This window comes from Triturus cristatus, chromosome 2_2 (genome assembly GCF_964204655.1).
Source record: "Triturus cristatus chromosome 2_2, aTriCri1.1, whole genome shotgun sequence".
Classification (NCBI taxonomy): Eukaryota; Metazoa; Chordata; class Amphibia; order Caudata; family Salamandridae; genus Triturus; species Triturus cristatus.
This window is the reverse complement of record NC_140582.1, coordinates 1,224,650,417-1,224,665,477: the sequence shown is the minus strand read 5'-3', so window position 1 is coordinate 1,224,665,477 and position 15,061 is coordinate 1,224,650,417. Positions and strand designations below refer to the sequence as shown.

Genomic DNA, 15,061 nt, shown 5'->3' with positions numbered 1-15,061 from the left:
CCGTTTGCTTTCATTTTCACGGCCGCACGGCCGCTTTGATGTGTGATCGTGATCGCGATCACTTTCACACAGTGCATGTGCGCCGGGCGCGCGCACCATTTGGCAGCCTGCGTGTACATTTCGCGGACGCTTTGATGTTCTCAGTGAGCCGCGCGGCCACTGCGAACATCAAAGCGCCCGCAAAATGTACACGCCATTTGCCACCCCCTCTCTTATCCCACTTCCTGCTTGTCTTGGTTGCATTGCCATCGGCAAAGGCTGGGACAGCGCGCCTGTACCTCAATTATTCAAGCCCATATTCCTGGCGGCGGCAGGGTGTTACCCTTCTACGTTGCGCCCACTTTTAAATTATGGTATTGGTCTGGTAGGGGGTAGCCTCCCTCTTGCTCCTGTCATTATCTTCGTCATGCTTATTGCCTCCACTGTCCGGCCCACCCGGGCATCTCTTTGCCTCTCGCGGGTACACCCCTTCCTTTGTCCTCCAGTATAATCCGCACTCCCTTCTCAGGTAACACCTCACCTCCCTCTTGAGAGGCGCAGCCTCACCTGGGGCTCAAGTCAGCATTCTGAAGCAACCGGAAGACAACACACAGTGACATTTAAAACACCCAGCTGTACACATTTCCTTCTTTACTAAGACAGGTGTGTATACAACTACCGAAATGAAATAAAAACTTTGAACTGTTACCTCTTTAAACACCGAGACGAGTTTGGAAAACGCAATACTCACATGATACTTTGAAGGGAAGGTCGCAATGTACGTGGACACCACTCTCTCCATATACAGAGCGTGCCTCTTTCCTGAGGAATACCCCAACTTCTCTCCCCAAGTGTAACTGTAGCTCGCGCCCAGGTATACCTCTACCTTCTTATCTACCTGCTGAAATATAATCTTACCTTATTTCTCAGATTTACTGTCAAGTTGGACCTTTCTCTACGGGTATCCTACACCCCTCCGCCTCCTCCCCCCACACACACACAAAGACTCACCACTGACCCAAAGACTCAGCAGTGTTACACACAACAGCGGCAAGCTCAGTTTAGGTACGGCCAATACCAGCACTCCAAGTATATTCCTGCGGCCCGGCCTCTAAGAACACCCACAGCCCCGATACAGGCTCACATCTGCCGCGCTCATGTAAAGGACCCAATGTAGACCCCCCTTCCCCCCTCCCCAGTATGCTTGTCCCGGCGATTGCTCCCACATGGCCACTGTGTGTATTATCCTACTGCGCCCTCGCTGCCCCCTCAGAAAATGACACCGCGTCCCTCCACTCTTTGATTTTACATTTCCTCAGGTGTGCTCTCAACTGTCCTCTGAAGGTGTGCCCATCCCCGTGACTACTCTGAACCCTTGTTGCAGGTATACCTCTCCTTGGGTCGAATGCTCATCTGTAGCCCCTCACAGGTTTATCCCTCCCCTACTGTAATCAAAGCTGCACCCACCGTCCTGCAATAGGTCTCGCAGTTACACGAGTTAAAGCTATTGGCATTGTAAATGACAATGCCAATAGGCATTGTTATTTGCAATGTCAATAGCTCAAACTCGCGTAAATGCGAGACCTAATGCATTGCAAATGCTTATTGAGTATTTTGACTTAAAACTTAAAAAATCTATTTCTCTGGTTACTCTCATCGAGTTATAAATATGTTTGTGTCTTTTTGCTCACAACACTTTTCGCTATATTAAATAATATTCTTGCTTCATTGACTTTAAAATTGTTGCCACTGCTTGAAGGTAACACAGATTTCTCTGGAGAATCACCTGCTGCTTGTGCTGCAGCAGCTAGAAAATGTGCAGAGTTCCCTTAGAATTGCACAGTGACCTAATCAAGGTTTTTTTATGATGTGGGTAAGGGTGCCCTAACCAAGCTCTTCTGATTGATTATTATGTGGTGTTTGGCACAGGGACCCTGTTGCCTTCATTGATTTCTAGAAAGCATTGATATTGGAACTTGCTGCTTAGATTGATATATAGGCAATATTGATACCGGACTTTGTTTCTTTCTCTGATTGATATCTAGGCAGTATTGATACTGGGCGTTATTGCTCTGATTGATATCTAGGCAGTATTGATACTGGACTTTGTTGCTCTGATTGATATCTAGGCAGTATTGATCTTGGACTTTGCTGCTCGGATTGATGTCTGGACAGTATTGATCCTGGACTTTGTTGCGCTGATTGAGATCTAGGTAGTTTTGATACTGGACTTGTTGCTCTGTTTGATATCTGTGCAGTATTGATACTGGACTTTGTTGCTCTGATTGATGTCTGGGCAGTATTGATACTGGACTTTGTTGCTCTGATGGATATCTGTGCAGTATTGATACTGGACTTTGTTGCGCTGATTGATATCTAGGCAGTATTGATACTGGACTTTGTTGCTCTGATTGATATCTGTGCAGTATTGGTACTGGACTTTGTTGCTCTTATTGATGTCTGGGCAGTATTGATACTGGACTTTGTTGCTCTGATTGATATCTGTGCAGTATTGATACTGGACTTTGTTGCTCTGCTTGATGTCTGGGCAGTATTGATACTGGACTTTGTTGCTCTGATGGATATCTGTGCAGTATTGATACTGGACTTTGTTGCGCTGATTGATATCTAGGCAGTATTGATACTGGACTTTGTTGCTCTGCTTGATGTCTGGGCAGTATTGATACTGGACTTTGTTGCTCTGATTGATGTCTGGGCAGTATTGATACTGGACTTTGTTGCTCTGATTGATATCTGTGCAGTATTGATACTGGACTTTGTTGCTCTGCTTGATGTCTGGGCAGTATTGATACTGGACTTTGTTGCTCTGATTGATATCTGTGCAGTATTGATACTGGACTTTGTTGCTCTTATTGATGTCTGGGCAGTATTGATACTGGACTTTGTTGCTCTGATTGATATCTGTGCAGTATTGATACTGGACTTTGCTGCTCTGATGGATATCTGTGAGTATTGATACTGGACTTTGTTGCGCTGATTGAGATCTAGGCAGTATTAATCCAATCTATTCATCCCGCCAGTACTGGGCTAGGGTTCAGGATAATAAAGGCCTCTGCCCCTGCCCCCTGAATGCGAAAGGCTCCTTATTGCATATACGTATGGACCTCGTCTTTTATTTTGAAAATTGAATCAAGTTTTTAAGACCTCCGTTTTTTAAATATGATTCTCTCCATAGGACGAAAGCTGTGGAGCTGTTATCAAAAATGCGTTATTTAGATGCGGCAGTTGGAATTGCTCGGTTTTTACAGTCTGTTAAGCAGAGGTTTGAAGATGAATCGTAGTGGGAAGGGGCTGTCGCGTAGTTAAGATGGGGCCCTTTTATTGTTTTTAATTGTTACATTTTTTTTAGAATGTTTTATGGACAATTGTCTAAATAAACTTGTTTTTCTACCTTGATTTCACGTGTTACTGCCCAGCTAATGGACTCACTCCCTTTCTTGCTGTTTCTGCTTCAGGTGAGAAGGGATGTGCTGACGCGATCATCCCCAACATTGACCTTGAAGGGACCTCTGTGGCGGAGTTTGGTGGATCTAATGTGTTGATTTGCCAGCTCGCCTGCACCAAGAACCCTCGGTGCTATTTCTTCACCTTCTACACAGATCAGTTTGCCTCAAGTAGCAAAAGGTGAGATGCGTTGAATGGTCCACGTACAAGCTTAAATTTAAGCACATTTTACCTGATCATGGTCATTTTGGGACTTATGATGGGGTTATTAAGCAATGTACCAGGGAACTTTGGACTCCCTCCGCCTGAACAAGCACTTACGGTTGTTTGGCGCTTCCATCAGGAGTTGGTTTGGGTCATTCAATAAGGCATGGGTCAGTTCACCTCTGAAAATGTTGTTATCAATGTCTGCAAGGGTGCAAAGGCTTACCCCCCTCACCCCCCCCCCACAACGTCATTAATTGTCTTCTCAACGAATGCAAAGGTTTTTTTAAACAAAATACTTGGAGAGTACATCCACTAAAATAGTTTTACAGGCGAAAGACTTGAATAGAAAACTTAAGTTGACCTTTTCTCTCATAGCATCACGCTTCCATGTGACAAGTGATGCTGGACGAAGCCAAAACATGCGGCAACCTTTGCAAACAGATTGCCAACTTTGCACAACTTTTTAAGGCTTAGCTTGAAACTTTACCCGCAGCCTAATGTTGGGACTGTAGTATGTTTGCAGGTGACCACCTTAAGGTTTTCAGAATAAACCAAATGTATGGATTACAAGTGGCCCCCATTATTGCTTACATGAATAGCTGTTATTACGAATTCACAATCAACATGTTTTAAAGATAACGGTGTTTAAATCCACCTTTACTTTACATAGACATATTTTAGAACTATTGGCCCCTATGCAAAAAAGGCGTAAAATGAGAGCAGAGATTTACACCTATTTTTTAATTCACAAACATTCCCAACAGCATCCCCGGGAAGATGGCCCTGGTACTGGTGTTCTATAGGGGATGTCATGTGATGTTCCACTGGGTCGCTTTTCTCCCCTTTGCAGAATCCTACATAGGGTAGAATTCCACACCACAGGGGGAATGGAGCCTCTCTGCAAACTCACATTTTTTCTTTGACTAAAAACACTTTCCCCCATGGAGAAAGCTCTTCCACTCAATAAAAAGAGAGGGGAAGGGAGACGTTCATTTCCAGCACATGTCCTCTCTAATAAGGCGAATCCGTAAATATGTCATAGGTGTGCAGTTCTGTATTGATGGCCGGATATGTCCACTTTTTGTAATTGGACAGTTAAAGTCATCAAAGGCACCCTTTATAGGAAGCGCGCGCCCTCACCCACCAAGAGGTGGCATGCTTTATCATTGGGGTGTAGACCCCCTCGTCAGGCTGGCGCTGCAATGTCCAACAGGCCCTGCTGAGGCTCTTTGCCAGTGATCTTTTACTTTGCCTGGGAGTCTGGATTGCCAGACTCAAACCGGGACCCTGGGCATGCGTAAGCTAATAGCAGGGACTCTATTCTAAATTAAACAAGCATTGGCATAGCCAATAGGTCTCGCCTGTGGGATCTTTTAAGTGTTTAGCTAGAGCTATTGTCTTTGCCAATGTTTTAAGTTGTGTTTTAGAGCTGTGTGACTGCTGTGCAGCATGTTTAAAAGTCATAATAAAAAAGTGTCATTGCATTTTTCTTACCTTAGATATAACCAAGAAGACATTATGTACAACTGAGGAACCCTATTAAAAAAAGAAATAACATAAAATAATATCTTCTAGTATTTTGTCCTTGCAATGCTGACAACTTCTTTCTGCCTGTTTTATTGCTTGTTTGTTATAGCTTGGGTAACGATAACAATCTGTTATTCAGTGCCAAGATGCCCACAGGTGAACGTGCGCTTTACAAATACCCATATTATGTTATTGCATTAGTTTGCTGAGCAATCAGCAAAACAACCGGCTCAAGTTTAAACAAAAAAAGAGTAAACGCCTGCTCCTAGTTGAGAAAGGAGTGTCCAAATATACATCATGATTATATCAGACCACTATTCCCTCTCTGTATCTCTTCTACCTCAACCCCCCCCTACCCCGCTCCCCACTAAAGCTTAACTTTTTGGGAAAGCAAGAATGTCAGTGATGGGTCACCACTGGTGGCTGCCAGTGGATTGCACTTTGATACCCCAGACAAAACCCTTGCTGCACCTGGGTTCAGGTAAAAATAGTTTTTAGTTTGTGTAAATATTTAGCTTGCATTTTTATCCTACCTGCTACCTTGCTGCGAGACTGGCATTCGCTTGAGGCTGTAAATTGATCTGCCCTGACTCCACACTGCTGTTGCTGGGCGCTGGCTCATTCGATCTTCCTCAGCCGCCATCTTGAGTAGGGTAAGGCTGCCGGGCTAGTTGCTCCTCCCTCCCACCCTCCTCCTTTATGTATAAAATCAAGGAATCAACTCGTCCGCGCAGCGGGCGGGCGCAGCGGGCGCGCCAAAGGCGCGCCAAAGGCAAGCCCGTCTGCGCCCGTCCGCAGCCGACCGGGGCTCGGGGCCAGGACCCCTGCCCCTGCTATGGACACCACCAGGAACGTATACAGATCTATCCATTATACCATCAATGATCTGTTGGCCCTTCGCCCTATAGTTGCAGACGGCTGTCGCCACACTATGGGCCTCATGTAGGTAGCCAAATACCGGTCGGTAACGGCCGATTTTCGGTAATTATACCGTTACCGACCGGTATTTTGGCTTTTGGTATGTAGGGGGTGAATTTCTGTATTCGGAATTTACCGAATCGGTAAAATTACCGAATCGGTAAAATTACCGAATCGGTAATTTTACCGATTCGGTAAATTCCGAATACAGAAATCAGATGTAGGGGGACTGTGTGGGTGTTGTTAGGAGTCGGTATTTACCACCAACTAATAGTTGGTGGTAAATAAAGTATGGATGAGTAAAAGCATTTAAAAGCGCTTAGAAGTGTGCACATGTGGCAGACATACATGCCCTTAGGGCATGTATGTGTGCCACATGTGCACACATGGCCGAATCAGGGGTGCAACAGGGTGTCAATGTGACACCCTGCCACCCTTGCATGTTCTCCCCCATTACCGAATCGGTATTTACCGATTCGGTAATGAGGCATACCTTCCCCTCAATGGGAAGGTATGCCTCATTACCGAATCGGTAAATACCGATTCGGTAATTACCGACTCACTCCGATTCGGTAACATTTACCGAATTTTTACCTACATACACTTTACCGATTCTTAAATACCGATTCGGTATGATTCGGTATTTTAGAATCGGTAAAGTGTATGCCACCTACATGAGGCCCTATGTCTGCAGACTCAGACTCTTTCTCTCCTCACTGCGCTACTTGTCATTTTTCCACAAATTGTCGGAGTAATGACGAGTTGCTGCTGATTAATGTGAAACTCACTTTATTAAATTGCAGATCAATGAAAAAGCATAAACAGGGAGATACATGATCTGGTCTTAGACAGTGATATCGATGTGCTTTTTCTAAACGAAACTTGGTTGGATGATGCCTCTACCCCCGAGACTTTGGAGGCTGTTCCTGTAAACTACTGCCTACTCAGACTTGATAGAGATTAAAAAAAAGGGGGGGGACTGGCTATAATTTATAAAAACAATCTTAACTGCAGCTTGGAGAAGGTTACATTATCCAACTGTGAGGGTGTTTTTTTTACTATTGGCGTCAATCCCCAAACCATTATTAATGGATTCCTCATGTACCGGCCTCCTGGCAAGTCCTTTCAATTTAGTAATCAACTTGCAGAGCTAATAACCCAGCATGCTTTGCGATACAAGAAATTTCTTATTCTGGGTGACCTTAACTTTCACTTCGAGGACCCTAATTGTAAGGAGGCACAGGGAGTAGTAGAAATACTTGAATCCCTAGCACTCAAACTCCAATCTATCTCCCCGTCTCATCAATTAGGTCATCTCTTAGACCCTGTTTTTGCGAACTGGGAGGGGGTTACAGTTGCAAATCCGATTCAAATACCATGGTCAGACCATTTTATCATTCCTATTGAGGTAGCTATAGCCCAACAGAAAAACTTATTTACCAAGCCCAAGCCCCAAAAACGCAGAGACTGGAGAAAGTTTACGCCGGATGACTTCAAAACCGGTTTACTTAAAGATCCTCCCCCGCCTAGTAATACTCTGCTTAAGGCATGGAATAACTATGAGACATGGATGTCCAGGGCTCTAGATTCTGTAGCACCATGGACATCCAAGCCGCCTGCCAGAAAAACTAAAACTGCCCCCTGGTTTTCAAAAGATCTTATAGTAGCAAAGGCCAAATGTAAAAATTTAGAACGTGGCTGGAGGAAAAACTATTCTCCTGAAGACATGTTGAACTATAAAAGTGAATTAAAAACATACCACAAACTCATAAGAGCAGCTAAAGGCGCCTACTTTAAGGAACGTATTGAACTCGCAAAGAATCCCACTAAAGAACTTTTTTCTATTTATAAAGAACTTACTGCTCCTGTTAGATTGGTGGCCCAAGACACCTACTCTAATGAGTTATGTGATGACATTGCGGACTTTTTTGTGAAAAAGGTAGACGCAATTCATGCCACATTTGCTGGTAATCTGCCAAATAGACATATTACTGTGAGAAACGACCTCGCATCGAAACCCCTCCTGACATGTTTTAAAGTCCCGGAGAGGCAGGATCTGCTCACTATTATAAATAGCATCCGGTCCGGCTCCCCACTTGATGTAATCTCTCCTAAGCATTGCAAGGGGGCCATAGAAGGCATGATTGATCAGATCGATCACCTTATCACCCTATCTTTCCAGGAGTGCTATGTGCCAGATGTATGGAAAAGGGCTCAAGTAATTCCCTTGAAGAAAAAAGCCTCAATGCATATCTCCCAGCATCACAATCTTCGGCCTATCTCCCTTCTCCCTTTCTGTGCAAAAGTAGCAGAAAAGGTAGTAAACATACAAATTATGAAATTTGTTGAGGAGAATTCCCTTCTCCATTCAACACAGTCAGGATTCAGAGCGGGCCACTCCACGGAATCAGCGGTTCTCTTCTCTACTGAGTGTCTGAGACAACTAGTTGACGAGGGGCAGACGGCAGCGTTGGTTCTATTAGATCTAAGTGCAGCCTTTGATACGGTGCGGCACTCAACGCTGCTGTCTCGCCTCTCAGACATGGGAGTGACGGGATCTGCACTGGAATGGATTAAATCCTTTTTAGCTAACAGGAGTTTCCAGGTGCACTGTCCCCCTTATAAATCCTCCCTTAGAAAGCTCAGACATGGAGTTCCTCAGGGCTCCAGTCTGAGCCCTACGTTGTTCAATCTTTATATGGAGCCTCTGGCCCATATTGTGGAAGCCTTTGGAGTGGATATCGTCACATAGGCTGACGATACCCAATTAATAATCAAACTCACTCACAACCAGTCAGATGTGGCCACTAATTTTTCTAATTGCATGCTCTCCGTGGCAGGATGAACAACAACTGTTTGCGCCTCAATGGCGACAAAACAGAAATTCTAGTTGTTGGGAAATCCCCCTCCGCTTGGTCACAAGCCTGGTGGCCTACGCAACTTGGGGTAACTCCTCAGCCGGTAGAGTCTGTTAGAAACCTGGGGATCATGCTGGATACGGAGTTCTCCTTTAAGCATCAGATTAGCATAATCACGGGCAAATGCTTTGGAATACTTAAAACTCTCCGTAAAATCCTCGAATTACTCCCCATTAGTGCTAGAAAGACACTCATTCATGCCTTAGTCACGCCTCATTTGGACTATGGCAATGCTCTCCTTTTGGGCCTTAGCAAAAAAGGTATTCACCAACTCCAGTGCATACAAAATGCTGCTGCACGTATGGTGTTAAACCTCCCACGTAGAGCATCAGGTAAAAAGGCACTTCATGAACTCCATTGGCTCCCCATTGAGGAGCGAATCAGGTTCAAGGCTCTCTGTTTTGCTCATCGCATAGCCCAGGGTAAAGGCCCTGGCTATTTGCGTAACCTTCTCACCCTCCATCGTCCCATCCGCAATCTTAGATCTGCTGGAGCTATGTTGTTCCAACTTCCCCGTGTTCGCAGGACCAAGATTGGAGGCGCTTCCTTTAGGTTCCTGGCCTGCAAACACTGGAACAGGCTTCCTCTTGATCTTCGTATGGAGCCTTCTGAAGCAAGATTCCGATTAAAATTGAAAACCTACCTATTTCCGTGTAAAAACTAACCTCTTTGCGTATTTGGATCCGGGTTTGTTCCCAGACTTTTGTCTTTTAGGGGAGCAGCAGCATTTGTCAGCGCGGGGACACACTATGTTAGTGTAACCAGGCGCTCTAGAAATGGTTTTATTATTATTATTATTATTAGATAATCTCGGACTGATCACATAACCCCTGGACGGTAACAATACATTTGAATGTATGCCCTATCATCTTTAGTTGGTACTTTCTGTACCTCCCGTGGTGTTAATGGGCAAAGAGGAATCAGGTTCTCATTCACCGTTATGTATGATCACCACGGGAGGTACATAAAGTACCATTTCTTTATTAATTAATGGCTGCCACATCCATGGAAGGCACCAAGCATGCAAATGTCCAACTCCCGACTCAGGAGATTAGTGGTCATAAATAACAATACAGGGCTCTTTCGAGTACCTGTAATTGAAGTGAGTTCACTGTAAATCCTTTAACGACGATCCATTGGTGAGCACATCTAGTGCCAGCAGCTGTGGTAATTCCCTCTCCAGTAAGGTACATTAAAGTTGTCGCAGTTAAAAAGCACAAGGTTGGATCTTGGGATTGAGCTAGTGGTCCGCCACGAGGCAGGTGTCTATCCCAGGTCCTACCCTACACCGCCCCTTGATGATCTTGAACGAGTGTCCTGGAGGTCCAAAGAGTTTACTCTGAAAAAATCAGAGTGTTCAAAGCAGGTCAGTCTCCTGAATACTTCCGCTAGGAATAATGGAATAGTACTCCAGTTCTATTTTGTTGGTTTTCAGAGCTGGGGCCATGGTAAAGTGGCGCCAATGGCGTTCATATTGTGCCAGTAGAGGTGAAATTCTTGGACTGGCACAAGACAAATCAAAGTCAAAGTATTTGCCAAGAATATTTTCATTAATAAAGAGTGAAAGTCAGAGGTATGCAGATGATAAGATACCGTGGTAGTTTCAAACATAAACGATGCCAACTAACGCTCTGACTGAGTTATTCCCTAGACCCATCAAGCAGCTTCCGGGAAAACAAATTCATAGGGTTCCACAGGGGTTATGGCTGGAAAGCTAAAACTTAAAAGGAATTGACGGAAGGGCATCACTAGGAGTGGAGCCAGAGGCTTAATTTGACATCTCACTGGAAACATCAGCCAGCCCAGGCATGGAAAGCATTGATAGATTGATAGCTCCTTCTCGATCCTATGGGTGTTGGTGCAAGGCAGTTCTTAATTGGAGGAGCAATATATCTGCATAATTCCGATAATGAACAAGATATATTAATGCTAGTAGGTATGTGACCCCTTTCGCTTGAGTTTAGCTTCTTAGAGGAACAAGTGGCGTTCCGCAACACAAGATGGAGCAATAATATGTCTGTGTTAGCCTCAGATGTTTGGGGCTGCATGCAAGCTACACAAAATGGATTGGCATATATCTATGCTTCGCCAACAGGTGCAGGTAGCACGCTGATCCTCGTTTGTGATAAGTATTGCAATTATTTCCTATGATAGAGGAATTCCCAGTAAATGCTGGTCATGAACTTGCATTGATTAAGTCTCTGCCCTTTGTACACACCGTCCTTCGCTGCTACTGATTAAACTGTGTAGTCAGGTCCTCAGATAGGTTTACCGATGTTGGTAATAACCTTGGCAGAGTCAAGAGAAGAGTATGAAATTTGACTATCTAGAGAAAGTAAAAGTCGTAACATGGTGAGCCTGTTGAAGGATCATTAATGGCAGAGTGGTCTGAGTGGCTGATTCCCAACCCTCGGTCACCTCTGAGATGGAACCCAGCCACAGAGCCCAGCCCTCCCCTTGTGTGCCGGCCAGCAAAACAGTCTGTGGCTACCAGGTGGATGTGCAAGGACTGGGCAGAGGTTGCGGTCCTTTACCCAAAAGGACCCGACCGACACTTGGCCCAGGGGCTCTCCTTCCAGGTGCCCTCATCAGAGTGGTCCGCCCTCAGAGGCATAAGGCATGGGGATCCTGGTCTCCGGGAGCAGGGAGGGTTCTCACTGTCCCTAGCTACTAGCTTAGCCACAGCCAAAGGAGCTAGCTTGGCAGAGTCAGAGGGGAAAGAAGGATCCTGTTGAAACTCTCTCTAGTCTAGTACTGTGAAGAGACATGAGAGGTGTAAGATAAGTGGGAGGCTTTCACTTACCCAGTCAGTGAGTCTTGTGGGGCTCTTGCTTCTGGCGCCATGTAACCAGTGCCCGCTGGGCAGGACCCGCTCTGGTGACAGCAGCAGGTGGGAAATTTGATGGGGGAAATATGCCTTCCAAATGATAATGCATGTGTCCCTAGGAGGACTCAGGGTGGACAGAAACCTCCCATGGAGCAGTAGGGAAAAAGCTTTCTTGATTTTAATTTTTAGTATGAATACGGACTGTGAGAGCAGGGACTCAAGATCGTTCTGACTTTATGGGTTTCAAGCAGGAGGTGTCAGAAGAGTTACCACAGGAATAATTGGCTTGTGGCGGTTAGGAGTACATGGAGGCATTGCTTTTTGATCCTTTGATATTGACTCTTCTTATCGTTATGCAGCAGAATTCACACAGCGTTGGATTGTTCACCCACCAGTAGGGAACATGAGCTGATTTTAGACCATCGGGAGACATGTTAGTTTTACCCTATAGATGATGAGTTGTTGCAGTAGTAATCCTCCGAGGGACAAGAGAAGCCGCAGGTTCAGATGCTTGGCTGAGGAGCCAATGAGAGTTATGTCTTGACATCTGAAAGTCAGAATCCCCCAATACTCTAATGATGCCGCAGTGCCGTGAAGCCTTGGTTTGTCTGGAATAGCTGGTCAATAAGGTGGTGCATAGAGCCAGTGGACTGGAGCAGGGAAGGAAGGGGGCACCGTTAGTGCAACACATGTTCGTGGGGCACCTGGTGCTAAATCATTCATAGACATCCTGATTCTGGGTCAGGGTTTCATAAGTAGAAGAGCAGCTACCTTGGTAAACTCTACTGAAAGTCATCCTCCTAGTCAAGCTTTTATCTCCTGTGTTCAGCTGCCCCTGGTGTCCGTCTGCCGTCGGCTAGCGAGAGAGACATGGTGTGGCCCTGTGGGAGGCTGCCTCCTCCATGTGCTGAATGGGATGGGAGCCTCTCACTTTAGCCCTGTGCCGCTGGGTGCAGGGTCCGGGGCACGCTTCCTTGCAGGTCAGTGAGACATCAAGATGGCCAGTGCATCAGCGGAGTTACCAAGAGGTAAGCCAGCGGGTAGCTCTGAGAATGGTCTTCTGAGCACCCAGTTCAGCGTGCATGGCCACTCCAGTCATCGGCTGCCGTGGGCCTGGGCACTCTCGTTGCAAGTCGGCCTGGTCGTCATGTCAACCCTGGCCATCTGGCTCATTTAAAAATCAGTTTAGGGGTAAACTACATGAGGTTTCCACTCGTACTATGTCCTATTGCTGACATAAGGACAGCAAAACATAACAAGCATTTGCAATTCAACCGGTCTCGTCTTTGGGACCTTATATGTATTTAGCTATGCAGCACATTGGCCTGGGTGCTGAAACATCTACTGTTCTTTAACATGGAGGGAAAGAAAGCACCAAACTGTGTGACACACCAGGTATGGGAACACATGGAGTGAAATATTGCATTGTAGCGGGAAATGGTATAGTCCAAAGCTCTGTTTTTAATATAAAAGCAGGCCTTCAGTGGTCATATCAATGAAAATACAAGATTTAGAAAAAATATTATTGTCTACGGGTGCTCGTGAAAGACAATTTCTATGGACTGGAATCTAGAGAATGCTAAAGTGAGTCTGGTATTTTACTGACCTCTGCTGGTCATTTTCTATCAAGAAAGTTAAATAGAGGCAGTTGAACAGCAAAAAAAAGTCCCTAAGCGGAAGCAGACAAGTCCTAGGGCTGATCCCCAGAGCCCACAAAGTATATACACATATAAGTATATACTAAAGTATATGCTAAAGTATATATACTAAAGTATATACAACAGGTCTTGAATGCTTGACCTAAAAATGAGAGCGTCACTTACTGATGTTGTAGGGTCTCTGCAACAATTTCACATCTGATCGGCATCTGCCCACGAAGATTCAAGATACAACAAATTCCGATGAGTCCTTCAGATTAGCAAAATAAAGCAAGCTATGACTGAGTGTGTAGCATGAGCAGGTGGACAATGTGTAAGCTGTTTTGCTACAAATATTGACAAAACAGTCAATAAATGGGAGAAGGCTGTATCTGCCCTGTAAAGAAGCAAGACTTTCAAAGAAGCGAGACTTATGTTAGAATCGAAACATTTTAAAAAGGTCTAGTTAGATCAAAGACAATAGTGCACATTCCAGACTTAGATACATAGATTCTTTTCCACTGTCATGAGAGGTGAATGGATTTAAGAAGTCATTTTATAATTGAGGATGAGAGAACAGGAAGAGTAATATTTGGCTTGCGTGCGGCGAAAGATGCACAGTACCTTTATCATTCTAGCTGGCAATGTATACATTTTATGTTTTATGATCTATGGAAGTACTGATGTCGCTTGTCTTGAACCTTGTATTACACGATTGGACACATATTGGGCTGATTTTAAATAATTTACCAATAAAATGGAAATTGAGTTGAATTGATTTAAGTGCAAGAGTAAGTCACATCTAGTTGGAGCACAACCTTTGTGATCTTGGTCCAATGGGAGAAATTTGAATTATTATGTTTGCCAACAAACATTAATATCTCTTTTCATTGTAGTTTCCACAGATTTAAGCTCTGTTCCCATAAAAAGGTTTACAAGGCATCTTGTCATCTCTTTCCAAAGAGGTAAAGTTGAGCCTGTTCTGTTGTGTCAGTCCTTGCAGTGGCCTTGTCTAATGACAGAGTGAACAGGAGTTTCTCTGCCCCTCAGTTCTAGACACCCCTCTAAACAGAGCACCTCCCCTCCCCGCTCGTCGGAGACAGCTCGTTGCCCCAAACTTTATCCTATGTTGTCACTGTATCCTTTTCCTACTGATAAAGTAAATAAACTAAATACAATTTACTGTACTTCGTTACAGGCTCATGTGTTACCTAAGGAGAAGCGCCTCGGGGGTTCCAACTGGAAGTCAATATTTGCCAAATGTGCTGTCAGGTTTCACAAAGAAATTGTCAGAGTTCCAGAAAAGTGAGTTTTGATCAATATCTGTTGGCCTCAGATGGTGGAGGACACATAAATACTGCAAAAAGTACATTTGTAATCTTTGACACCTTAATTAGCTCTTTTCTAGTCTTTGAACCTCCACTTGAATTGTTTCCCCACACAGTATTACACAGTGTAACATGCTAAATTGGGGGGTTGCTTCCATAAATCTCATGGCATAGTGCCCCAAATGTTGCATGCTTCATGATATTTTGTTTATGAAATTTAAAGACCAAAGGTAAAGAAGATGAGCCTATATCAAC

General features: G+C 44.7%; 1 protein-coding gene across 1 annotated transcript in view; it reads left to right on the top strand.

Moving 5' to 3' along the window:
• LOC146863452 (coagulation factor XI-like) overlaps positions 1–15,061 on the top strand; it is a 350,494-nt gene that overhangs the window by 146,601 nt on the left and 188,832 nt on the right. The window contains exons 6-7 of the mRNA XM_085643173.1: positions 3,456–3,624; positions 14,677–14,783. Coding sequence (XP_085499299.1) covers positions 3,456–3,624; positions 14,677–14,783 — 276 coding nt within the window. The remainder of the gene's footprint in view (positions 1–3,455; positions 3,625–14,676; positions 14,784–15,061) is intronic.